This window comes from Macrotis lagotis, chromosome 2 (genome assembly GCF_037893015.1).
Source record: "Macrotis lagotis isolate mMagLag1 chromosome 2, bilby.v1.9.chrom.fasta, whole genome shotgun sequence".
Classification (NCBI taxonomy): domain Eukaryota; kingdom Metazoa; phylum Chordata; class Mammalia; order Peramelemorphia; family Peramelidae; genus Macrotis; species Macrotis lagotis.
Genome location: NC_133659.1, coordinates 59,546,611 through 59,574,350, shown reverse-complemented (window position 1 = coordinate 59,574,350; position 27,740 = coordinate 59,546,611). Strand labels below are relative to the sequence as shown.

General features: G+C 37.8%; 1 protein-coding gene across 1 annotated transcript in view; it reads right to left on the bottom strand.

Annotated features, from left to right (window-relative positions):
- STYXL2 (serine/threonine/tyrosine interacting like 2) overlaps nt 1-25,792 on the bottom strand; it is a 34,915-nt gene extending 9,123 nt beyond the window's left edge. The window contains exons 1-5 of the mRNA XM_074221903.1: nt 25,491-25,792; nt 24,535-24,660; nt 8,879-8,973; nt 1,828-2,059; nt 195-412 (exon numbers count right to left, since the gene is read on the bottom strand). Coding sequence (XP_074078004.1) covers nt 195-412; nt 1,828-2,059; nt 8,879-8,973; nt 24,535-24,644 — 655 coding nt within the window. The 5' untranslated portion in view covers nt 24,645-24,660; nt 25,491-25,792. The remainder of the gene's footprint in view (nt 1-194; nt 413-1,827; nt 2,060-8,878; nt 8,974-24,534; nt 24,661-25,490) is intronic.
- Nucleotides 25,793-27,740: the final 1,948 nt, after the last annotated feature.

Sequence of the window (27,740 nt, the reverse complement as noted above, 5' to 3'; positions counted from 1 at the left end):
AAAGGTGAAGGAAAAGCTAGGGTGCGGTGTGAATGACCAAGTGAGAGAGACAGTGTAAATCTTGAGTCCTTAGTCTAATGCAAAATATGGTGACTATCCAATAGGTCTAAAAGTTCTCCCTTGCAATGACTTCTTTTTTCTTATGGATTTCTGGATGCCTAGACCCACCTGACCCAACCCTGAGCCCACCTCACCTTTGTAGGTCAGCAGAGCTTCATCAAGGAACTCCGCAGCCTTCCGAAAATGCTGGGCTATGTCTACCTCAGGGAAATCATCCACCTCTATACCCAAGTACTGAATCTCCATGCCATTGTAGAAGTCTGGTCCAGTGTAAACACCTGTTCCATGAGCTGCATTGAGGATGTGAGTGACTCCTAACCTCTTCAGCCGCCCCTTATTCACAGCCACGCTCCTGAAGGAAAATAGGGGAAAAGCATCTTTTAACCTGTACCAGAGGTAGGGAAAAGTGCAGCCCCATATTCAGAAGGAGCATTTGTCTTGGAGGTTGCTGCTAGGGACCTTGTCATGTGGAGGTAAATTTTCAGAATGTATGGACTGAAGGAGTGGTGAGAAAGGAGAGGAAAAACAAAGCACCAACGGAAAGAATTTTTTTTTTTGCAAGGCAATGGGGTTAAGTAACTTGCCCAAAGTCACATAGCAAGGTAAGAAAGAAATTTTTGAAATGGACAAGAAGAATGGGTTTTTATCCTTGACTTACAAGGCTGACTTTGAGAACAGGAGCTTGTAAGAACCCAAGAGTAGCTGTTGTGATTATTACATGCTACATGCATAAACAGCAGTCCATGAAACTGGAAGGATTTCAAGTCCGAGACTGCTGATGGGCTGCCTCTATAGCTGTTGTCTAACAGACCAGCGCATCGAAATTCAGAGCGAGATCAGCAGGTGGACTGAAGGCTCATGCATTTTTCATCTACAAAAACTCTCAAAGACCTTCTACCATGTCTACTATTAATTGAGAAGCATCCATACCTCCCGAAGTAGAGAAGTACCTACAGCTGTGAAATTATAGATCTGTGAAGTATTATATTATTAATCTTATGAATTACAATTAGAAAACTGACATTGGTACAAAGCTTTATATCCCAAGAAGCACTTTTATATGCATCAACAGCCTTATGAGGTAGATGGCCAGGTCCTATAGAATATCATCTCTAATTTCCAAAGAAACACTGACATGAATTGAATGATCTAAATGAGCCCTTAGTAGTCTTTATCAGTATAGTAAAGCTATGGAGGAATGATTTTTGATAACTGGTAGGTCATTTTTGATAGCTGGTAGGAAAAAAATTGGGAGGAAGGACAGCATCAGGAAAAGTGGACTAGGGAGATCAGAATTTTTTTGTTCATTGTACACTCTTTTCAGTTGTATCCAATTCTTCATGACTCCATTTTGGATTTTCTTAGCAAAAAATACAGGAGTGGTTTACCCTTTCCTTTTTCAGCTCATTTTATAGCTGAGAAACTGCAAACAGAGTTAAGTGACTTGCCCAGGGTCACACAGCTAGTAAGCATCTGAGGCCAGATTTGAACTAGGGAAGATATTTTCTCCTGATTTTATCCACTGTCTCACCTAGTTGCCTGAGGATAGGATTAGATGGATGCTATAGCTAGGGGCTCAGGACAGGAGAACACTGAATGCTTGGGAAAGATTGGAGTATAACATCTTGGGAAACAGAATTTACATGAGTTTTGAAACAGCCTGTGAGAATGTCTAGTCTTATTCAGGCCTGGAGCATGATACTTCCATAGCCCTAGGGGAAGGGCTTGCCATATTACTCTAGCAGGTACCCTTGAAGCCAGACTCACTTCTCAGCAATGAAGACATTGGGCCAGACTTCATCCACTTCATTCCAAGGAGCCTCCTGGCGATCCTGAATCAAAGCCCGTTGAAGGTCCATGACGCAGGGTGTGTTGTACAGGCTGGTGTCATCAATCTTCTCCTTGACCCTGTTATACAAGTCCTCTACCAGAAGCTGCTCTGCAGACTCCAACATCCCAGGACATACAGTGTCTCTTTTGACTTCCTTTGACCCGAGTTCTGCCATGGACAGAGAACATTACCAAAAGACTAAAAGCAAAAATGCATCTCTCCACCTTCCCCCCAGCACCCTCTTCACTCTGGCTATGCCTCTACCCTTAGGGCAGGGGTAGGAATGTTTGGCTACCAAGAAATCATTTGGTCTGGTGTTGCCAAGGGAATCACAGGTAGGGACTCCAAATTCAAAAAATCTAGGACTTTTTAAAGGGTGAATTAATCAAATGTTTAACCAAATATATATTATCTCCAAATGTCCCTTGATAGGCAAAAACTCCCACACCTCTGCCCTAGGACCTTTCCCCTTCAATAGGTGAAAGCCTTCATTTAAGAAAGTACCCATGACAGCCCTACTTACTGCAAACCCATCTCAGTTCTATTTCTCTGCTTTTCTCCCTCTATGGTACCTTCTCTACTCTCTTACACAGCTTTCAACTGTTAGTCTAGTGCTTGGGAACATAGAGGGTTATTTAATAAATGCTCTATCAATCTTAATTATATTTTGTGCTACCATCTTCCTTTTCTTCAGGATGCCTTATCAATTTGACCTGTTCTGGAATAGACTAGGCAATGTTTCCTTGACTTGCCCAGACTTTGTTCACTTGGGGTATTTTATACCATTTTAAGAGACTGCCTACTATCCCTACAGAGATATGAAAGTAGTCTTGACTACACATCCCCAGGTGAGTGCCCTACACCTGTGAATGCCCATTAGGGTTTTCAGATCAACAGACCTGATAAATATTGTACATGCTGCCTGTCTAGATTTTGATAAGGCAATTGACAAAATATCTCATGATATCCTTGTGGACAAGATAGAGAAATGTGGTTTGTAAGACAGTCAGTGGTAGAAGGAGACAACTACTTAAAACTCTTAAAATCATATCTAGTTCCTGTCCCACCAAAACCCCTCGCCAGCTGTAGAAGCCTAAATTTCTACTCCACAGTATTTTAATTTAATTTTTAAAATTTAAAAAGAATTTCATAAGGGCTTACTATGGGTCAGGAGATATGCTAAACATTTCACAAACATTATCCTATTTGATCCTCACAACAACTCTGGTTATTATCACCCATATTTTGTAGTTGAAGAAACAGAGGCTTAAGTGACTAATCCCAAGTCACAAACCTAGTATGTATCTGACACTGGAGAAGAGTGGGATCCCATTGACTCCACCAGCTACCTACTTTCCTTCCTTTTATTTAAAGTTTGAATTTTCCTTTAAAATTCAAATCATAGCTCTAGCAATTCAATTTAAGAAACATTTAATGAGTTTTTGCTATGTGTCAGTCTCTGTTCTGGATGTTGAGTATATTGAGACAAAAACAAAACAATCCCTGACCCCAAGGAGATTATATTATCCTGGGGAGAAATAGCAAGTACACAGCTGATAATACCCCAAATAAATGAACTATAAGAAGCTAAGGATCCTTAGCAAGGCAGAGGTGAGGGAGGATGACAGGCACGACTGACAACCTGTGTGTGGAGGCAGGAGATGGAGTGTTGTATATAAAGGAAAAACAGGTCAGATCATTTGACTGGAAAGTAGGAGGTTTTAGGGGAAATGATATACAATAAGACTGGATAGGATCCAGTATCAAAATGTCTTAGGGACCTCAGAGATTCTTTAGTTTGACCACTACATTTTACAAGTGAAGAAACAGAGCTAGGGGCTTAAATGACTTATCCAAGGTCATATCACTGGTAAGCATCAAAGACAAGATGTGAAACAAGGTCCTTTGATTCTAACATACTACATTGCCTTCTGAAAATGGAGCTACATTGTGATGAGTTTAAAACTCAGGCAGTGTTTCTGATTTATCCAAGATGGCCTGAAGCTTTTAAGCAGGAGAGTGTTGTGGTCACTTAAGGAAAACCAATTTAGTGGTTTTGTAGAAAATGTATTTGCATGGGAAGAAACTTGAAGGAGGGAGAGAAATAAGGAGGCTTTTGTAATAATACAGATAGAAGGTGAAGGAGACCTGGACCAGGGAGATGGCAAGAATGGAAAGAATGGGATGGATATGTGAGATGTGGAGGTATAATAGGTAAGACTTGACAACTGATGCTGAGGTAACTGGTGGGGGAAGGCAATGAGGGAGAGCAAAGGGTCAAGGAAGCTAGTGACCTTGACAGGAATTGGGAAATTGCTATCAATAGCCATTTATACCATACAATGAATTTTAAATATACCAAGAAAATTCAGAAAATGGGGAGAGATAGGAGAGCATTGAATTTGAGATGTAGAGAAAGTAAAAAAGGAACTAAACAACTTTACTTTTTTGCTCAGGGCTGGCTCTGTCAATAACCGTTATCTCTGGGGACTCAAAGGAATTAAAGACTTTTTTTGACAGATCCATAAATAATGTATTAGGATGCCTATTTCCCTGCCAACATCTATTATTTCTATCTTTTGTCACCTTTATGAATTTGCTGATTATGAGCTATTTTGATTTGCATTTTTCTTATTAGAAATTCAGAACATTCTTTGATATGATTCTTTAAAATTTGAAATCTCTTTTTTTAATTTTATTTGACTCAAGTATCCTTTTATAACTTATCCATTGGACAATAGCTCTTGGTCTTACATATTGTGTTATCTCTCTCTCTCTCTCTCTCTCTCTCTCTCTTCATATATATACATATATATATATATATATATATATATATATATATACACACACACACACATACACATATATATTCGCTAATACATTCTTCTCTCTCTTATTTTATTGAGGTAATGGGGTTAAGTGACTTGTCCAAGGTCACATAACTAGTAACTATCAAGTGTCAGAGGCTGGATTTGAACCGGAGGCCTCCTAACTGTAAGGCCAATGCTTTTCCCATCTACTACCTAGCTGCCCATACTAATAGATTCTTAACAGAGATATCTGAAAATTTTATTCTAATTGACAGCTTCTTTTCTTATTCTAGTTGTATCGCTTTTTACTCACACAAAAGCTTTTCAATTTCATAAGATCAAAATTATACATTTCTTTTAAGGAATGATCTCCATCCATTATTTTTTATGTCTCCTAATAGTCACATCTGTGAAAAATACCTGATCTAATTTTCTGATTCTTTTGGGATGTAATCTTTAATATTCAGGCTATATATACATTTGAGCTTATTTTGATATATGTTAATAATACTGTTCTAAATCTAATTGCTCCCAAAATGCTCTCCAATTTTTCCAACACTTCTTTCCCAAGTAATTTATGTCTTGGAGTTTATCAAACACTGAAATGTTGACTTTGTTTTTGATTCTTTCTTACCTATCTTATCTACCTGTATCTATCTTATCTATCTGTACCACTAACTACTTTTCATTTTTAATCAATACTGTTTTTAATAATTTCTATTTTATAGAAGCATCTTTCATTCCTATTTTTCATGATTCCCCCTTGAAATTTTAGATTTCTTATTCTTCCAAATGAATTTTGTTATTATTTTATCTAGTTATTTGCTAGAAATGCACAATTATGAAAATTAAGGAAGAAACAACCAAGCAATACTTGTATTTTCAAGTCAAATATTACTAATCAAGCCCCAAATCTCTCAAATATGTAAGCTCTATAAATTATCCCATTGTTAGTTTAATTTGTATTAATCTGTTAATTTAGGGAGTATTACTATTTATATTTCATTGGCATGGCCTAACCTTGAGCAATGAATGTCTTCAATTATTTAAATAACTTATTTTTTGGATGGATGAAAAAAATTCTTCTTAAGAATTTATTACAAGCCAGACACCATAACAAGTATAACTGTATTTTCATAAGTTTCAAATGTGTTTTAGTAGCTTGACACTCAAACCATTTATGCAGCTTATAGTTATTTTGAATTGAACTCCTCTTCCTATTATTTCTCTACAGTTATTTAACATTTTAATCAATAATTGAAATAAAAGCAAAGATGGCATGTTTATTGAATTTGCAGGTGGCTAATAGCTGTGAAAGATAGTTAACAAACCAGAGGACAGACTGAGAATCTTACTTAAAAGATCCTGGTAATACAAAATATTGAGATGAATCTAATAAGATGAAATTGAATAGAAAAATACAAAATTCTATACTCAGGTCCAAAAAAGTCAACTTTTAATGTGCTAAATAGATAGGGAAAACATAATATGTATAGAAAAGATTTAAAGTTTAAATAAAAATTCAGTATGTGTCAATATGGCAGCCAAAAAAGTTATTCAATTTTTTTAGAAAGACATAATTTGTAGAAATAAAGAGTCCTTATTAGTCCCTCTGGACTTTTTTCTGATTAAACCACATGTGGAGTATGACATTGAATTATAGTTTGGGAAGGATATTGTTAAGCTTTGGAAAGTCCATAGGAAAGGAACCCAAGTGGGCAGGAGTTTGGGGTCCATACTATATTAGAAATGAAACAAAAGGGGAAAATAAGAGAAGACTGGAGAAGAGAAGACTCAGGGAGGATATAATAGCTGTTCTCAAATATTTGAAGAACTGTTGCATGGAAAAGGAATTAGACATGTTAAGAGCAATAGCTTGTTTACACAGTTATTTGCATGCTATCTCCCCCATTAATTTGTGATCTCTTTGAGATCACTGACTTTTACATTTCTTTATATCCCCACATTTTGCACAGTGTCTAGGACATAATAGGGCTCCATAAATGCTAACTGATTTAGGTTTGGTGACAGAAAAAAATTTCCTTACAGTCAGAGCTATCCAAAAATAGATTGAATTACTTTGAAACAAAGCAGGTTCCCCTGATTGGAGGCCTTCAAATAAAGTCTGCTGGTAGAGCATGTTATGGGGGAAAAAAAAATCTTTTTTTTTTTGATGGGAGGTATGGGTTGGATGTTGAATTGTCTTTAAAACTTCAAACTAAAAAATAATAAAAACTAACAAACAAAAAATGCCTCAAACTGCATGATTCTAGGAAAATAGAAAACATAGAACAAAGATGTATAAAAGACAAGCAAAGCCCAAAATAAGCAAGGAAATAACAAGAGAGTGCCTTGTTGACTTCAGTAAGTTCAAGTCTTTAGACTGACATTAATTTCAACAATAGATTTGGAAAGAATTTCAGATATCATCTCTGGACCCCAGGTTAGTCCGATTTAAGGCTTCCTGAAAAGTCCAAGGTTCTATCCATTGTCTATGTAAGATAATCTGTGAGGAGATGGCACTAGGAGAAAAGGCCTCCTGGAGAAGGTGGCATTTGACCTGAATCTTTATAGAATGAATTGATTTTTCAGAGCTGGCCATTGGAAGGCAAAGTACTTCAGGGATGGGGATCAGACAGTGGAAATTGGGGGGTTGAAGTGTCAGATGTGACAAACAGTGTATAAGATCTGTGTGGCAGAATTGTAAAATGAACTGTAAAACTGTACACTGTAGAATGAAAGAAGATTGGAAAGGGCCTCTGGATGGGAATGTAATGAACTTAAAATGAAGAAAGGATTTGAATTTCTAAACCTGGCTAAATGGGAAATTTATTTTTGCTTGATTGTGCAAATTTATAAGAACTTTGTTTTTCTTTTCTTTTTTTTCCCAATGGGAAGGGGACTAGGTAGAAGGGAGATATAGTAAATGTTCACAATGGAAAAAAAGAATTTTAAAAGATTGGAAAAGCAGGAAGGGACCCATTTATGAAGAGCATTAAATTCCAAACTTTACATTTGATCTAAGAGGTAATAAGTTATTGAAGATAGAGTTTAGTGACTAAAGGATGGCATATTCAGATCTATACTTTACAAAAATCCCTTTGGTAGCTGAGTAAGGGATGGACTGGAGCAGGAAGACTAATTTGAAGGCTATTTCAATAATCCAGGTAACAGGGGATAAGGGCCTTGATTAGGATAGTAGTTGCTCTAGAATAAATATAGAGACAAATGAAAGGGATACTGTATAGATGAAAATTTCAAGTTTGGCATCTGATTGTATATGATGAATGTGAGAGGGAGGAGTTGAAGATAACACCAAGATTGTGAGTTGGGATGAATGGGAAGATGGGGGTGTCTTCAACTGTAATAGAGAAATTTAGAAGATGGGACAGTTAATGGGAAATGGGGAAATGAATTCTGTGATGAATATGTTTGAAATGCTTGTGGAACATCCAGTTTAAAATGTCCAAAGGCAATTGATGATGAGGTATGAAAGTACAGGAGAGGGACCAGGGTTGAAAAAAAGATCTGGGAAATAGCTACAGAGAGATGATAATTGAACTCAGGGGAATTGATGAGATCATCAAGTGAACATGTATACAAAGATCAATTGAAGAAACTGGAGATATTCTTTAAAGATCAAAGGATAGGGGTGGCTAGGTGGTACAGTGGATAAAGCACAGGCCCTGGAGTCAGGAGTACCTGGCCTCAAATCGATCTCAGACACTTAATAATTACCCAGCTGTGTGGCCTTGGGCAAGCCACTTAACTCCATTTGCCTTGCAAAAAACCTAAAAAAAAAAAGATCAAAGGATAACCCTTGATCAATGAGCATGGATCACAAGCACCATTTTAAAATATCCACAAGATTACCATGTGGAAGATGGTTTATCTTACTGAGTCTTAGAGGCCACTTAAAGGACCAAGCAGTACAAGTTACAGGACACTATAATCCTAATCAACATGAGGAAAATCATGGTCACAATTAGAAATAAAATGTGCTGCCTCAAGAGGAAACATGGTGAAGAGTAGGGTGATATAGAGGAGTATTTATACTTCAAATTCAGGTTTGATTTGGACTAGATGATGTGATCTCTCCCTACATGCCTCTTCAGAAACAGGGTAATGCCTTGAGATGAATCTCCTTCACTTCCTACCTAGGTTCTGATTGAATTACCTTCATTGATGATCTGCTTGGCAGCAACAGCTGATGACAGGTGGATGGGATCCATGAAAATACTCTCTGTTTCAGCATCTGAGACCATGGAGTACCTGGTGGGTGGAGGACATTCATATTAAGTATAATGAATGCAAGCATCTTAAGAGCAGAAATACTATCATTTATTCATCTCTGTATCCCTAGCTTAGTGCTTTGTACACAGTAGGCCCTTAATAAAACACTGATTGAATTAAATTAATAAAAAAATCTTACCTAAAGGACATTAAAGCTTAGTATTATTAGGGTCCTGTCTTTGTAAGATATTAGTGGATATCTTAGCAATTCTTTTTTGTTAATGATCCTCTTACTTTAGACTTCATTTTTTTATAATTATACATTAGAAATATATTGGGTATGTGTGCCTTCTCTAAGCTTATCTAAAGTATAGGAAAAATTTAAATTAAAATTTAAAAGTGAAAGCTCTAAACACACAAGTTTATATAAACCACAATCAAGTTGTAACCCACAATCAGTTTTGTCATTTAATTTCCAACTGAAGAGGCAAAGTTTATATAAGCCACAATCAAGTTGTAACCCACAATCAGTTTTGTCATTTAATTTCCAACTTAAGAGGCAGTATATCCTAAAGGCATATGGAGATGACCATAGCAAGGTCTGGGTCCAAGGACTATCTCTGAAACATATCAGCTGAGTAACCCTAGCAAAAAAGTAAATTCTCAGTGGCCCTTAGGCAAGCTGCTGAAGGAAATTTTCTCACTAGGAATTCCCTACATGGGGGGAAGGGGGCTTTTTTCAGCCAAGGATCATTTGGATATTTATAACATCATCTGAGGATCATAGAAAATTATCAACTTAAAAATTAGCCTGCTATATTTGCTCAAACATTTAATTAATTCACTCCTAAAAAGTTCCTAGATTTACTGAATTTCAAGTCCCATCTGCAGTTGCCTTGGCAGCTGGTCCAAAAAAAATTTATATTTTCATATATACATATATATATGTATGAAAAAAATCAGGCTTGTATTGGGGAAGTCATCTTTTGATAAGTTAGCTTATGTTGAGAGGTTGGTATAAAACATTTTGCTTCTTAACTGTAGGTTCTGCTAAAAGCTGAGATTAGCTTACTGACATCCAGTTTCAACCTTCAGTTATAAATTACAAATGTACTAGGAGTCATCTACCATTTGGAGGGAGACAAACCCAATAACAAAACAATTGTTCTACAGCAGGACAGGTTTATTAGATCTAGTGAAAAAAAAAAAGGCATTGGGGAAAGAGGAAAAGAGAGATATCTTAGCTAAAAATAATGTTTAGGACAAAAATCCTTCAACTTTCAATAGAATAAGAGCTCATGATAAAACATCAACTAAAGTGAAAAAGAAGACAAATCCCATTCTACCCCATTGTTATGCAAAGTGAGGATGTTCAAAAAAGAAGGAGGCACTAAAAGATCAATTGAAATGTGATAAGATAACAAAACCTGGAAGAGAGAATTGAAAGGAATCAAGGAACCTAATCAAGAAAGATAGGCAAGATGAGAGAATCCAGAAAGTTGTATTTTCAGAACTAGGAAAGAGAAGAACTAGCAGATAGAAAGACTTGAATTTGAAAAATATAGCAAACAATATTTAAGACCTAGGGAGGGGAAAGTTGGCTAAGCTAAAAGTTCTCACCAATTTCAGAATATTGGAAGGGATGACATTTGTTAAATTGGTTTTCAATGCTGGCATGATAGGTGCTGTCCCTTTTGCAGGTGGACATCATATTTGCAGAAAGGGAATGAAAAAGATGAGGAACACAGAAGGAAGGCAACTTAAGGAAAACAGTCATTCAAATATAAGTGTGGTTGAGGAGAACCACAGACTATTTGAAAGGAGATGAGTTAAAACAAGGTCCACAAGAACTGACTAAAGGTGGGGATGATTGCAATTTTTTGTCATTTATCAGGTTATTTATATATAAAACTGTTTTCAGGGTTTGGAAGACTATAGCTGAGAAACTACAAATCAAAATATGCTTGATGACAATGGGAAACTGTATGTGTGAATCAGCCCTATACTCACTGTTAGCTTTTTCAAAATATGTGTTTACCTCCCTACCCTATCCTATTCTGACATTTTTGTCAGAATTGGGGAGATAATGTGATTAAGTTTATGGTTGAACTGTTATAATTTGATTATTCCTGCTTTTGTCTTCTTGGTAATGTGTCATTATTGGTGTCGTGGTGAATCATTTGTATAAATAGGAAGCAAGCCAAAGGGGGCTCTGGAGCTACAGTAATCAGTAGTAGGAATGTACTTCCCACAGCAGGGCTGTCCTGAGGACCTTGAGAATAAGTGGTAGAACCACATGATGAACCACCCCAACTTGCTTCAGGGAGTGCAGGTGGGGGTGAATGAGTCAACCCTAACCTAGGAATAGAAAGAGACTGAAGAGAGTAGGCTTGATAGCTAACAAATTACACAAAATATAGTAGCCTAGAGGCCTTAACATATTCCATTTATTGGAATGCAAATCATATCAGTTGATAAACTATCAGTTTCCAAAGGACCTCGACCTTGGCAAAGTTTCTAGCACAGAATAGATACTGAATCAAGTCCATTGACTTGACTTGGAGAAGACCAGAGACAACCTTCCTTGGGAAAGAAGATAAAGGACTTACTTACCTTACAGGGTTTTTATAAGGATCAAATGAGATATTGGATATAAAGTTCATTCTAAACTTAGAAACACACCAAAAAATGTCACTCGTGTTATTATTGTTATTATTATTATCTTGGTGATGCCCTGTTTAATTTAACACTTGCAAAAAAGGCAAGTGGACAAAACTTATGAAGATGTGGAAGTCTATTCTGAAGAAGGCAGCCCCAAATGTTCAGTTTGACAAGTTCAGTTGCAGACATAAGTCAACAAACCAAAGGATATTAAAGCAAGATTTTAGCAAGCATATAAAAATTTGTATAACTCTCTATGGGAAAGAAAAAAGAACTAAGGAAAGGCAAATGCATCAATTAATTAGGCATTCATTTAAAAAATATCCCCTTGTCTAGGAGCAGGGAGATTCAGGTGTCGATAACCATACCTCATATCTCTATAGCTTTTATAGATTACAAATTCTTCATTATAGATTACAGATTCTTCATAGCAACAGAAAAGGTAGGTAATACAAACATCATCATCTTTTTACAGAAGATACTAAGGTTCTGAAAATTTAAGTGACTTGTTCATCTTCCCAGCATATGTGAAATTTCTCAACACGTCTTTATACAATAGGAACTCAAGGTCCCTCACCATCACATCCCCCTGATTCACCACATCCACTCCCTGGGTTTCTTATTTCATTCTCACATAACAGGAACTCAAGGTCCCTCACTATCCCTTCTGAATAGTTTCCAGTCTATGTGTCCTTCCCATAAGGTGGCAACCAGAACCGAACCCAAAACTACAGATTTGTCCTAAGACTTAATTTCATAAAGTTGTTATTTCTCCATTTTCTAGACACCCTGCAATTCTTCATGTAGCATATTTATGTTATTTTCTTGTTTATGATGTATATGAATGATTATTTATTATCTACTAAAATTCCCAGATCTTTATTGGATCTGTTGGGCCCCATTCTGTACCAATGCAGTTGACTTTTTAAAGCAGGTAGAAGATTTATTTTTTTAAAATTAGATGAATATTTCTCAGGCTTTTCAGTCAATTATAAGTTAGATTAGATGGTATCTGAGGACTTTTCCAAATAGAGCTTTCTATAGTCCCTGTGATCCTTCATTTCCTCAAATATTCAAATGGCTTTGTGTTCTCATTGATGTGGTCATTCCCGAAATTCCCTCCACTGATAAAGATCTCAACACATCCATGGTCACCCATCCTCTGTGACTCTTCATCATGCCCTCCCATAAATTCACTACAGAGAGTCCATCCAATATGTTAAATAAAGATCTTGCTCTCTTTCTTTCAATATCTTGACAATAATGATAGAACACCTAAGTAATCAGTTATTTAATGATCTTGATGCATAACAAGCAGATCTTTTTGGTTCATTTATTTCTTTGATTATATCTTTGTGTCCACCTCTTCAAATTTCTTATTTGTATTGTGTACTGTGTTGTCTCTTGCCCATGGCATCACATGCTCCTCTGTTGGCTACTACAACTCAGAGACATATGATGACGATGGAAGACTATTGGTATGAAAAAGATAAGCCTTTGTTTCAGGCACAAACTCTAGGCTAGATATTGTTCATTGAACTATATGTAATAATTGAGTCTAGGCATTCTTATTTCTTTTTTTTAGATTTTTCAAGGCAATGGGGTTAAGTGGCTTGCCCAAGGCCACACAGCTAGGGAATTATTAAGTGTCTGAGGTTGGATTTGAACCCAGGTACTCCTGACTCCAAGGCTGGTGCTCTATTCACTGTGCCACCTAGCCACCCCCTAAGTCTAGGCATTCTTAACCATTTTTTCTGCCATAGATGCTTTCTTTTGGAAGGTGGGTGAATGAAGCCTTTGGTTCCCTCCTCAAAATAATGTTCTTATTTACATAAAATAAAAGTAAACAAAGCAAATAAGTTGTATTAAAATAGTTATAATTTTTTTTAAATTTCATAGACCCCAGATTTAGACTCTCTAATAAGCATTCTTCATCTATTTTTCCCCCCAGTGGAGTTTTTCCTATGTAGGTGTTTTATTGGTGCTATTCAATTGTTTCAGTTGCGCCCAATTCTTTATTACTCTATTTTATATTCTTGACAAAGATATTGAAGTGGTTTGTCATTTTTTTCTCCAGCTCATTTTATATATGAGGAAACTGAGGCAAGGAGGGATAAGTGATTTGTCCAGGGTCACACAGCTAGTAAGTGTCTAAAGTCAGATGTGAACTTTGGCTTTCCTGACTCCAGGCCCAGCATGCTGAACCACCTTGTTATCCATGCAGGTGGTTAGGCAAAGGTTTGAAGTTTGTTGTTTTTTGAGGGAAGGGTGACTTTGGATTTCATTTAGAAGGAATTGTTATGATTGAATGATGTAATCAGCACAATGTCACCTACAAACCAGAGCATCTGGAGAATATTGTCTGGTCCTTGAATTTATTACTAGAGAATATCTCCTGGGCTTGGACTTTGAATGGATTTCCTTCATGACCATGGTGAGCATCTTAGGCAAGCAAATGTCTTTCTTGCAATTAATCATGAGTTGATTAGTCAACAAGTCTTTCAAATTATTTATTTATTTTTTTGCAAAATTTTATTTTTATTTTCTTTAGGTAATAAAGCCCTGGATGATGATTTTTTTAACCATAAAACCAAGTGATAAAAGCAGATCAAGCAAAATCTCAACTTAAATAAGCACTTAAGGGTCAAATTGTGGTAGGCACTGTATTATCTTCTAGGGATATGAATTAAAACAGAATTATTGAAGAAGGTTCTCTCTGGGGGCAACCAGTGGATAGAGCACCATCCCTGGATTCAGGAGGATCTGAGCTCAAATCCATTCTCTTAATAAATTACCTAGCTGTGTGATCTTGGGCAAGTCACTTAAACCCATTGCCTTGCAAAAACCTCAAAAAGAAAAGGTTCTCTCTGTTGTGATATCTTTCAAGGGCAGCTAGGAGGCACAATGGATAAAGTCTTGGAGTCAGGAGGATGGAAGTTCGAATCTCACCTCAGACATTTGATTCTTACTAGCTGTGTGACTTTGGGCAAGTCACTTAACCTTGATTGCCTCACCTCCAAGACATCTCCAGCCCTCTTGATTCATATCTAGCCACTGTACCCAGATGCAGTGGAGGAGAAAGTGAGGCTGGTGACTTGGCACAGCCCCCCCCCCATTCAAATCCAAATCCAATTCACATGCTTGTCATAGCATTACCTCCCTTATGTCATAATTTTCTTCAACAATGAAGGACAAACATTATTATCTTTAAAGGAATCTTATATACTTTTGACATATGCCTGGAAGACATTTTGTCTACTAGAGCATTTTGCTCGACTAAATCAAACACTTTTTTCTCATGGACAATAAACAATAAGTGCAGGTTCTCATATTATTTTCTGCATCTTTCAGTCAATCATATATGTGACAGTAAAATTGTGGTCTCCTAGGGAATATCTCTTGTGAAAGCCTGCCTTTCCCTTCCAATACCCTAATTAAAGATGTCTTCAATGTATGTGCAGATTATTCTCATAAAAATTTTATATAGTGCAGAATAGGCATCCTTATAACTGTCCAGACCATAGCAGTTCTTCTTTGATTCCCACTTCCCATATCCATGCTGCCTTGCCTCTTATTAAAATGTAAGCTCCCCAAAGGCAGGGTCTGTGTTTTTTTGTATTTATAGCCCTAGCATTCAGCTATTGGCATAGAGGGAGCATTTAATAAATGTTTTTTCATTCATTCATTCATTCATTCATTCATTCTCCTTCCAGATAGTTCTATATTTAATTATACTTATATATTATATATATATATTATATAAAAATAATATATATTAAATTTAATATACCACCTCTACTTAAATATCATCTCCTTCTCTCCTCTGGTTACATGGACTTTGACTCTGATTATTCAGCTCTGACAAGTCCAGTATTTGACTTCTATTGCCAAGATCTAGGCCTCCATATCATCTATATGTGACCATGCTTTCCCAGATCTCCTTTCTATTAGAATACAGGTAGTGAGGCTATACAGTACACCAGCCCTAGAGTCAAGAAGATCTAAGTTCAAATTTGGCCTCAGATACATCCTAGCTGTGTGACCTTGGATAACCCCCTCCTTGCCTCAGTGTCCTCATCTGTAAAATGAGCTAAAGAAGGAAATGGCAAACCACTCTAGTATCTTTGCCATGAAAACCCCAAATGAGGTCACAAAGAGTCAGACTCAATAACAAATTAGAATATATGCTCCTTCAGGATGAGGACTTTCTGGCTTACTAGTCTTTATATCCCAATGATTATCATGACTGATATATAGAAATCTCCTACTAAATGCATTTTCTATCGGCATGGCTTAGTAAAAAGAATGCCAGTCTCTCAGGTCATCTTTTCTTGGTAAAAGTGAGATCGGAGATTTTTTCCATGGCTTTGGCATCTTTTTTTCCCCTTCATATAACTTAAGAATAGATCCTTCAGTGACCTCAAAGTTAGGTCACCCCCTTAATGTATGTGAACATCTGTGTAATCCAAGAGGTCAAAATCTCTCTCATTTCTTACTCATGAATCCTGTTTTTCCAACAGATTTTTCACTCTCCTTGCCCAATTCCACTTTTGCTTTGAAATCTCTGGGTATCAAAGATTTTAGAGGGAGGTGGGGAGGGGCATCAGGGGCAAGGTCTCCTTTGTTTCTCTTCAAGTCTCAGTTCAGACACCACGTTTTCTTTCATGAGGCCTTCCCTGGTCCATCCCCTGCCCTGACTCCAGCAGCCCCTTAAAGATCACCTCCTATCCGCTTTATATCCATCTATACAGGAATGTGTAGTCAGTCTCCCCCTTAGAAGGTAAGCTCCTTGAGGGCTTCTATCTTTGTATGTGTCTAGCCTAGAATCTGCTGTGAAGTAAGCACTTAATAAATACTTGTTGATTGATTGGTCCTATGATTTCCTCTCTTGTGTGGAAACTCCCTCCATGCAAACATATTAGTAACTCTTCTGTAGCTCATAGTTTTAAAAATCTGACCCAAATGCACTGATAAGTTAGTGACTTGTCACGTGTGCAGAAGGCAGACCTTGAATCCATTTGACCCTGACTCTTAAGGCCACTCACTCTCTTGAATTTAAACTGGTATGCTTTATCAAGTTCTTCATAGAATTTCTCTACTTCTTAATCTCCGGTAACTAATGCTGGGGCATAAGCTGCAATTATTTTCATGGGAATGCTTTTTGCAAATATTTGGAATGACATACAATAAGAGATAGCCCATGAATGATGTTTCTTGTTGCCTTTGAGCATGTGATAAAAATCCCCTCTGCCAACTTCCTTATTTGGCTCTGCAAGGATAACCTGTGGCTCATTTGTGCTTTTTTATCTGCAATTTCCTCCTGTCTCCTGGTTTCATTTATAGCAAGAACATCAAGATTGATTCAATTTAGTTATTCTAGAAGCAGGAAAACTCTTTGGTCCTTGGGAAAAGAGCTCATATTTAGAGTACCAATAGTTATAGTTATATAACTAATATATAGGTATAAATAATTAATAGTATCAAGTTTTTAGAGGCCGTCTAGAAATGGTATGATTCTTAGCAGTCTCTGACCATTTTTCTCCTACTCTATCATCAACATTAGAGTAGAGGAGCCACCCACAGGGGCATTTTTTTGTATTTTTCTTTACTTCATGTGTCTCTATGTCTAAGCAATGAATAATTTCCTAGCGATATAAAATGTACTTTTAGTACTTAGAAGTACTTAGATTGGTACTAAGAAAACAGACTCAGTCTGTGGTCCCAACTGTACTTTAAAGCTTTTGTAATGAAAGTTGCCAGAGCTAATGCTCAATGGGCATGGCCTTTAGTCCTCTCCAGCAATTTTTTTTTCACATCAAGATGTATATGAATGATTGCAACTTTAAAAATGCCTGACTCTTAGAGTTAGCTCCATTTGAACAAGGTAAAAAATATTAAGTTAAAGAAATAAAACTCTAAGGGTAAAATTTCAAGTGAGACAGAGAGAGCAGAGAGGGAAAACTAAATCATGAAATCATGAAAACTAAATCCCAAATCATGAAATCACAGAATTCTGGGTCTGGATCTCATCTTTTTTTTTTTAAGGTTTTTGCAAGGCAAACAGGGTGGCTTGCCCAAGGCCACACAGCTAGGTAATTATTAAATGTCTGAGACTGGATTTGAACCCAGGGACTCCTGACTCCAGGGCTGGTGCTTTATCCACTATGCCACCTAGCCACCCCTCTGGACCTCATCTTAAAGGGATTATTAGGGTAGGAATCCACCGGGTCAGGGCTAAGTGACACTCAGTGGTCCAAGAAGGAGAAAATTTAGGTAACTGAAGGGAGTCCTGTATACAGGGAGGTCAAGAAAACAACCCAAAAGATGGAGAAAGTAAAGTATTAATACCTGATTGTCTTCCTTGAAGGATCAGAGCAGTCATGGACCCAGAAAGTTGCTGGGTAAAATGGTAGACTTGGGATAAAGGCTTAGTCTCAAGTTTTGCCACTTACTGGTTGGAAGACCATGGGCATTAAAGTTCATTAAAGTTCCCTTGTCTAATAGTATCTGTAGCACCTTCCTCAAAGGTCCAAATGATATAACATAGGAAAAGTTCTTTGGAAAACATAGAATACTATATAAATGTAAGCTGGGTGACCCTGAGCAAGTGACTTCACCTCTTTATGAAATTTCCTCACCTGTAAAAAAGAAGGTAAGCACAATGGTTTCTAAGGTTCCTTCTAGCTTTAAGATATTGCCCTATTTTGCATTCTTTGTTTTTTTCCTCTCTTCAACTCAGTTTTCATTTACAAACACCTGCTTCTGGAAGAGAGAAGAATTGTACATGACCCTATTTCTTCCTTCAAGGAAGCTGTGACCTAACAAGCCTGATTACTGAATTAGAGGATGTGCCCTTTACTTGGATAATGACACCAGGGTGGAATAAACAGGAGAAGAGGGTTGTAGCCAGCACTTTAAAAGGTGGATTTGGAACTAGCTGCTGTAAAAAAAAAAGCATAATATTGAGGAAGGTTGTGCTGGTAGCACCCTTGAAGGCGGGGGGGGGGGGGGGGGGGGGGGGCAGGCAGGAACTACCCATGCAGATTTAAGAGTAAAGGTCCATTAAGGAAATCAATCAAATCCCCAAACTTCAATTAAGGGAAGTGATAAGAGCTACAGCCCTGACACATTTATCTGGTGAAAATCCATCTCAATTATTCATCAGGAATGAATAGACCTGGATGCTTCCCTATTTGTAACAGGAAGTCTGTTCACATTGGCTAAGTAGCTAGCTTGATCATGCCCTCTGTCTCTTGTATAAAACCATCAAGTTGATTGGAATCAAAGATTTCAGTGCCTGGAAGCAGAGAGAGAGAGAGAGAAAGACTAATTTCAGCTAAATCACTGGAAACGAACTGATTAGGAGAGGATGGGAAGGAGCAGAACTTTAGCTTCAATCTTATAAACTTTGAGGAATTTTAGTCCTCTTATTAGGGTTCTAGTAGCTGAAGGTGCAATGTGCCACTGCTACTACCATGACAACCAACCAAGTGAAATTTCACCTCCAAATCCAAAAGTTTAAGCCTTAGAATTCTTCAGGAAAATAATGGTCACATTCTGGAGATATAATTTATCACTGGGAGTGGGAGTTGGGATTTTTACATACACACAGATATATGTATGTATTTTTATATGTATGTACGTATGTATGCATTTTGCTACAGAGATTTGCTACACAGAATAATATCGAAGAGTCAAAGTCAGCAGAGTTTTGTAATTTTATATTTTTAAAAGCATTCACAATATTGGTGTGTTCAAAAGAGAAGCGAGATAAGCCTTCTATTATCCTTCAGCTGTGGTCTGATGACCCTTTACTTGAAGCCTTTCCAACTAAAGATGAATGTAGAGAAGTTGGAGATGGTTCACAGTTCTCAAAGGCATAAAGATGATTAAAGAGTTGGGAAATAAGACCTATGAAGCAAGAGTAAGGGGAAAGGAATCATTCAGCCTGGACAAGAGAAGGCTAGTGGGAGATTTAATAAGTCTTCAAGTAGAGGAAAGGCTCTTAGATAGAGGGCAATGACCAGCTGGTTTTAATCTCCACTGAAGACAGAATAAGAGGAAATAGGTTTAAACTACAGCTTGAAGGACTTATGTTAGATAAAAAGAATTTCTTAACATTGTAAGTCACTGAAAGATATTGGTTGTAGGATCTCTTTCTCTGAAAGTCTTTAAAAAAATATTATAGATTCTCAATTGTCTGAGATAACTTAGATGTCTCTAACTGAAGGCAAGGGAATGAGCTAAATGACCTCTCAAAAAACCTTATAACTTCAAAATTAACTACTTAGAGTGCTTTATTAGGCACTTTAAAATCTGCCAAGTAATTTATATATGATATATTATTTGAACTTCACAATTACCCTGTGATTTTGGTTAGATTCCACACCTTTGAGATCCTAAAGTCATCATGAAAAGGAATATGGCTATAAACCTTCATTAATTTGTTTTTTTGATCTTCATCATGTCATTTCAAAATGAATTAGCAGTAGAGGCATTTGCCAAAATAAAATAATTTAAGTTTCATGAAATTAAAAGGTTTTTAAATGAATGAAATCAATGTCCCTAGGATAAGAAGAGAGGCTGTTTGAGAAAAATTCTTTGCATCAAATATCTATTAGGGTCTGATAATCATGATTTATAGGCAAGAAACACAGATATATTAAGAACCATTTTCTAATGAAAAATTATAAATGGACATGAACAAGCACTTCTCAAAAGACCTACAAACTACTGACAACCAAAAGACTGCTGAAAGACTGCTCCAAAACATTAATTATAAAAGAAACACATGCCAAACAACTCTGAAATTTCATCTCACATTCAGCTAATTGGCAAAGTTGACAAAAGATAAGAATAATCAACATTAGAGGGGTTGTGGAGAGATAGGCACACTAACCTACAGTTGATAGAGTGTGAAATAATCCAACTTTTATGGAAAGCAATTTGAAATTATGTTAGGAAACTGACTAAAGCATCCACATCCTTTCACACAGAGCATCTGCTGCTAAACATAAACTCCGAAAATGTCAAAGACAGAACAAAATGTTCCCCGTGCCAAAATATTCACAGCAGCACTTTTGTTATTGCAAAGAAGCAGAAACAAGTAGATGCTAATAAATCAGGGGAAACAACTAGAGAATTTGTGGTATAACAAGGAGATGGAATGTTACCATACCATAAGAAAATATAACAATGAAGAATTCAGAGCAACATGGTAAGACATATATGAACTGATGCAAAAATAACAATATAATTAGAAAGAACAAAAGATCTCAAAGTGAAGACTGCATTATTATTATTATTATAATGAACTAGCTTGTATCTAGAAAAGAGATAAGAAAATGCACCTTACTCCCTTTTTGAATGAGGTGGAGATCTCTGGGTGAGGAATAGTGGTTATACTGTTATACTCAGTGTATTTTAGTTTGGTAGGGCTGGGTGTTTTTTGTTCTCTTTTTTAAAAATTCTTTGCTATAAGGGATGATTCCCTGATTAGGAGAGGGATAGATGCAAAACCAAAAGATATTATTATAAATTATTTTAAGATCTACATATTTTGTGTCATTATTCTAAGACAGATTTCTAGTGGTGACATCCCAGTGTCCAAAGCAATGAAAAAGCACTATAGGAAAGGAATAAGCATTTATATGGTACCTACTATGCTCCAAGCACTATACCAAGTGCTTTTACAAATATTTGTTCATTTGCTCCTTGCCATGACCCTTTGTGATTGTTGTCATTATCATTCCCATTTTATAGTTGAGGAAACTGAAGAGGCTAAGTGACTACACAGTTTATAAATGTCTGGGGCCAGATTTAGACTTAGATTCCTGATTTCAGGCTCTAGATTCTATCTGCTATAACACCAGGTGTCTTGAGATTTTTTGAGAGAACATGTTAAAAAGGTAGTTTTTGAAAGTAGGTCATATCTCTAGAAAATGCTGAAGATGTAGCATTTTGGTAACTAGATGGTGCAATGATATATAACATGGTATTTGGAGTCAGGAAGGCCTGAGTTCAAATCCTACTTCAGACCTTTAGTGCTTTATGACTCTGAGCAAGTCACTTTGCTTGTATTTTAATATCCTTGCAAAATAGGAATAATAATAGTAATTGTCCCAGAGAGTTGTGAAATGAATTAGAACCCTGCAAACCTGAACATGCCGTATAAATATTCTTCTTCTTCTTGTATTTCTTATTCTTGTTCTCTTTTTTTCTACTCCTCCTTTCCCTCCTAGTCTTGCTCTTCTTCCTCACTTTGCTCCTCTCCTCTTGCTCTTCCTCTTCCTCTTCTTCCTCTTCTCTTGCTCCTCCTTCTCTTCCCCTTCTTTCTTCCCCTTCTCTTATTCCTTCTCATTATTTTTATATGTGTCCATCAAACTAAAGCCTAGCTCTGCCAAGGCAGGCTGGAGAGGTGTGAGTGTGGGTTGTAGGTTTCTAATTGAGTGGCCTGAGGGCTTGCTTTGGAAAATAACCTAGAAAAAGGGAATATTTTAAACCACTTCTGACAGAGGGATCTCTAGACAAAACTATTAAATAAGCAGTTTGTCTTCCTTTTCCTCCTTCCAGTGACATGAAAGCCTTCTTTTTGCTTTCCCTGGTATCTGCACCCCCTTTTCCCCCTCCAGGTTTCCCTAAAGTTCTCTGATTCCACAACTGATGTGATGATTTCAGCTAATGTGGAAAAAAGTGTTAAAATACAGCGATTTACACAAAGATGCCTAGAATTTAATGTGTTGGCCCCCCTTGGGAGTATTTTTTTTAAAAGAAATCACTGACTGAATAAAAGGGATGACTTGCTAACCAATGGTGTCATTTCCTGCATCAGCCAGAGGTGAGAGAGAAAAGATATCTGAGGATTTTTAGAGGAGTCAATTCTGCATATTTCAATAACAACTTCCCAATTGGTGTCTATATGTACTCTGTGGGCACAAATCAAGTCTCAGAAGCAGGAGAGTCTAAATTCAAATTCTTTCTTCTGATGCAACCTCTTGGTGTCCCAGAAACAAGGGGGTCCAAACCTATGCTTTCTTTGGTAGAGGGATCTACCCCAACTCCCCAAACCTCCCTCTACCAACACACATTGGCAACAACTTGACAGATTATATACTTAAGGAGAAGCCTGAAGTCCTAGGAGGTAAAGGAACTTTACTAGGTCTGTCACAATAATTATGTGTCAGAGGCAGAATTGGAACCCAGATCTTTCTGGCTCTGAAGCATTCTTTTTGATTACATAAAAGTGTGTATTATATGTGTGTGTGTGTGTAACAAATGTACACACTTAAAGATTAGAGGGAGGAAATAGATCCCCCTCTCAAATCTGAAAGTTTTACCAACAAACAGGACAACTTGGTTTTAAAAGAAGACACTGAAACACCTATTCATCCAAAAGACTGTGATTGTACTTTAAACAGGCAGGAGGGATAAAATTTGGAACTCAAAACTGAAAAGGACAACAAATGTAAAAAAAAAATTGTTTTAACATGTAATTGAGAAAAAAAGGTAAAATGTTATTTTAAAAAAGTTCCCTTTATCCAGGCTAATCCCTGACCACCAGATCACTCTCCCAAATAAGTCTTCTCCAACACCTGCCCCCTCAAATCACCTTGCCTTTTATTTTCTCAGTTTCTATGACCTCAGATCCCAATCTATTTCAATCATTCAAAAGAAAGATCATGACTTAGACAACTCCTGCCCTTCTCCTTTGTCCCAAATGAATTTTTCCTGGGGTGGGGTCAGATTTCTTAGTTACAGTTCTGGGGAAAGAAATAGTAATAGATAACTGAGTCACAGAGAAAACATAGGATAAGTACATGTGAAAAAGACTTGGGACTTTTAGGGGGCTGTAATCTCAAAGTGAACGAATAGTGTAACCTGGAAGCCAAGAAAAGGAATATGATTGTAGGCTGCATTAATGGTATACAGAATGGCACTCTGGCTATATTCTCTACCCAGGTCAGTTCACATCTGGAGTTTAGTTTTACTTGCCACCTTTTAGGATGGGATAGATTAGGTAGAGGAGGGCAAACAGAATTGTGAGAGTATAAAAGATAATGTCCTGTGAGAATTTAGTTGAAGGAACTGAGGATGTTTAGCCAAGAGATCATAAGACTTACAGGGACGTGATTGTGAAAGGTTCATGTCGAAAAGCAAATTAGAGTTGACCCCTTGACCTCACTGGTGCATTGGGTAGAAATTAGCAGGTTAATCATTTTAAACTTTAGTTTCAATAGTAAGACAGATTCAGATTTGATGGAAGGAAAATCCTCTGAATTATTCATTGGAATCTCCAAAAAAAATGATTAAGTTGCTCCAGGAAGGAGTGGATTCCAACTTTGGAAGCTTTCAGATAGAAGAAGATAAATGACCATTCTTATGAATGCCATGGAGGAAGTTTCTATAATGTGGGATGGACCTCTGAATTCCTTTCCAACTTTGAATCTGGGGATTTTTTTGTATCCCAGAGCCTTGGAGATCATAGCTTCCAACTTCTCCCATTTCTTCTTTCTCTTTCTCATTTTATAGATGCAAAAACTAAGTTTAAAGAGCTTAAGCAATTTGTTAGAGATCTCACAGGTCTTGTTAGACCTTATCTAGAAGGACCCAGGGATTCTGGTTCCCTATTCCAAATTCTTTCCTTAGCACTAGGATTGTCTGCTATTACGGAATTTAAGGAGGGAACTGCTAATGAAATCATTTATTCTACAGGCAACTTCTTCCAGTTTCCATGTGTTATAATCTAGTCTGCTTGCTGCCACCCCAATCTCCCATCTTCATTCTTTCTTAATGGGTATCGATAACTAAACTGGCCTCATTTTGAAGTAGAGGTGAAAGGAAAGGTTGGGGCTCCCTGGTCAACATTCCTCAATCTGTCACGGATCCCCTCACATGTAACAGGCCATGGTGGGCTATGGCTCACACTGAGTGTGCACTCACTGGCTGGGAGAAGGGCTTCGTAGGTATCGGGCCTGGACTGCCTTCACATCAGCTCCATCCTCTGTATCCGGAACAACCTGCTCCTCCTCGGGATCATTGCTGGTCGCCATGACAACCTGTTAAGTTCTAGGGATTTGGGAAGAAGGACCGTTAGGGAGTGAACAATAAGAACAGGACAATCATAAGGACATTAGAAAGTGCAGTCAAGCCCTGTAGGGCTGAGAGTGGGACAGTCACCTAAGACAATAAAGGAAAAAATTCCACATTTTGTTAGGGTCTGGACCAGGCGCTGTTACTGTCCTCATATTTATATGGTACCCTTTTCTTTCAGTCATGTATGATCCTCACATCAGTACTAATATCCCCACTGGACAGATGAGGAAATCGAGACACTGACTTTTCCAAGGTCAATGAATGATTGAGGGCTCTTTTCCATAAAACCACATTGCCTCAAGAGGAAGGGGGTAGTGTTAGGGCTGCCTAGGTGTTTTTGGTTGGAGATGCTGCCAACCCAACTAGAGATAACCAATTTAAGAAAGCACCATGGTTCTTCCTCACTAAGAAGGAAACTACATTTACTTTTCTTAAAGGGGAGATTAGTGACCAAGAGATACCCCAAGGCATCCAGGTGCAAATTTCCAGAGCTGTTGGATCCCTGCAGGGGCAGCCACCTTTACTTTAGACCAAAAGTTTAGAGGACAGCTTCATGAGGGGCTGATTTTCTTTCACCTCAATGGGTCAGGCCCAAGGCAGACAATATCTGTATTTTGCTGAGGGAGTCTGGCCCTCCCCCACCTCCTATTAAAGGGATCTGAAATCCCCTACAGCTGGTCTCAGGCTTCAGGAATGCACAGTTGGGGCCTGACATGGGCTAAGTGACCGCTGCCATTGCCACTCAGACACGGGGGCTCTGGGACTGGCCCAGGACAAAGAAAGAAAGAGAAAATGATACTCACCCAAACTCTGAGTATTTCTGCTGTCCGGAGAGCATTCACTCAGATGCTGGGGGACCCCAGGAAGGCTGGCAAAAAACCATTCAGGGGCTGGAGCAAATGAGTGGGACCTCTCTCTCTCCAGAGTGTCTTCTTCAAGAGGCAGGGCAACTGTCAACAGGAAACCCTTCCGAACTCTCTAAATTTAGCAGATGTCCTATGCTGGCTGGCAGTTCATTGGAGGCAGGAATTCGGAGCCTCCCATGGAGCTGGGCAGATAAAGCCAGTCTTAACTCTTTCCTTGCTGGCTGGTCCTTTTGCCACCGACAATGGAGTTCTTTGGCAGAAGAGTTGGGGGAAGCCGAAAGGGAAGACCTAGGGCTTCCTCCTACTCTCTAGAAGCCTCTGGCCTGTTCAGCCCTGCCTCCCCATCCATCCCATCCTACGCCCTCCTTCCTGGACACCAGTGTTCGAAGTTCTTCTAGAATATCTTCCAGAAGATAATTTGATCCTTAAAAGTCCTTCCTGTTTTCAACTTGTGCCTGGGACTGAATCCTGTTACTGGGACTATTCTTAGGATAGATGGGTGACTTCCTATCACTCTTACCCCAGCCAGTGACCTAGGGAATAATTGTTCTGTAGGAGAGATGGTGGGAAAGACTCAGATTTGTCAGCTACTTCTAGAAGAAACTTCAAAAAATCAAACAGTAGGCTCATTAGCTTTGGAATCAGAGAACAAGGCCTATAAATAGACACATATATGTCCTCTAGCTGAACCTTTCTCTAGCCTTTGTTGCCTATCTCCCCACCTAGTGCCCACCCCTAATCTCCATTCTTCTCTCCCCAAGCTGCCCCACTTATCTCCAGCTATTTCTTGCCTTAGATGCCTTTTTCAGAACTTCTCTGACTCAAACCTTGATTATCCTTCTAACCTTTACCCTGGGCCATTCCTCCTTCTCCTTTCTTATCTTTCTTCTCTCTCCTGGAGTCAGGAAGATGTGTGGTCAAATCATACCTCAGGCGCTGACTCGTGTGCCTGGCCCAGGGTTGTTATGAGGATCAAATGAGACCATCTACGAGCCTGTGACGCAATAAACATTGCCGAAATGTTAGTTATTATTGCTGTTATTGTTATTATTATCTGAAAATAAGGGTAAGGATGTTGAAAATGGTCAAATGAGATCATGTATGTAAAATATTTAGCAAATCTATATAGCGAATCTGTGGTTGCTGTTGTGTGTCCTTCATTCTCAAAGACCATGACATCAGGGAGGTGATGCCATACAAGCACATAGATTGGATTTCAGTGAGGGGGTGATGTGCTAAGTCACCAGTCTCACTTTCTTCTCCAGAGTCAACTGGGTCCAGTGGCCAGATAAGAATCAGGAAGACCGGAGATGGCCCTGAATGCGAGGCAATCAGGGTTAAGTGACTTGCCCAAGGTCACACTACTAATAATGTCCGGGGTATGATTTGAATCCAGATCCTCCTGATCCAGGTCTGGTGTTCTTGGTCAGGTGCATCACCTGGCAAATCTATATGAAACTAAATATATCATATATTTTTATAAACTACATAAAGCACTTTGAAAATCTATAAAGTATGATATAAATGTCATTTATTATTAATTATTATTATTGTATGCCCCTTGCCAAGTTCACCTGGCTATGAAGTCCTAGACTTTAAAGCTTAATGATCATTTGGATTCAATCCCCTCATTTTACAGATCAGGAAACTGAAGTGCAGAGGGGAATTGATTTGCCTGCTGCCAAACAATTGCTTCAACAAGAATTGAAAATCTGTGTCTTCATAACTGTGGTTTTCATAATCTCAACAAAGACCCAACCATTGATGTACATGAGACAGCACCTGGACCCTCCCTTTCCCTCCTTTCTATCCCCTTTCTGCCTACCTTCTACTAAGCTGAGTATTGGAGTAGCATTAGATTCAGTTAGAACTTCCAACTGTCTAAACCCATGTTCAATTTTTTGGTTAATTTACCCCAAAGTCTATACTCACCATCTGAAACAGCAGCAGCTTCAAGTGGAGACAGTATTGGATAGAATGTAAGCTCTTTAAGGTTGGGAGATTTTTTTCTGTTATTTTTGTAACTGGCATAGTACCTTACAATAAATAAGAGCTTAAATATTTGTTAAATTGTTAAATAGCTGATGGAATGACAATAATGTTTTTAATAAGGTTTTTCCTTAATTTTTTTTTTAGTTTTTTGCAAGGCAAATGGGGTTAAATGGCTTGCCCAAGACTACACAGATA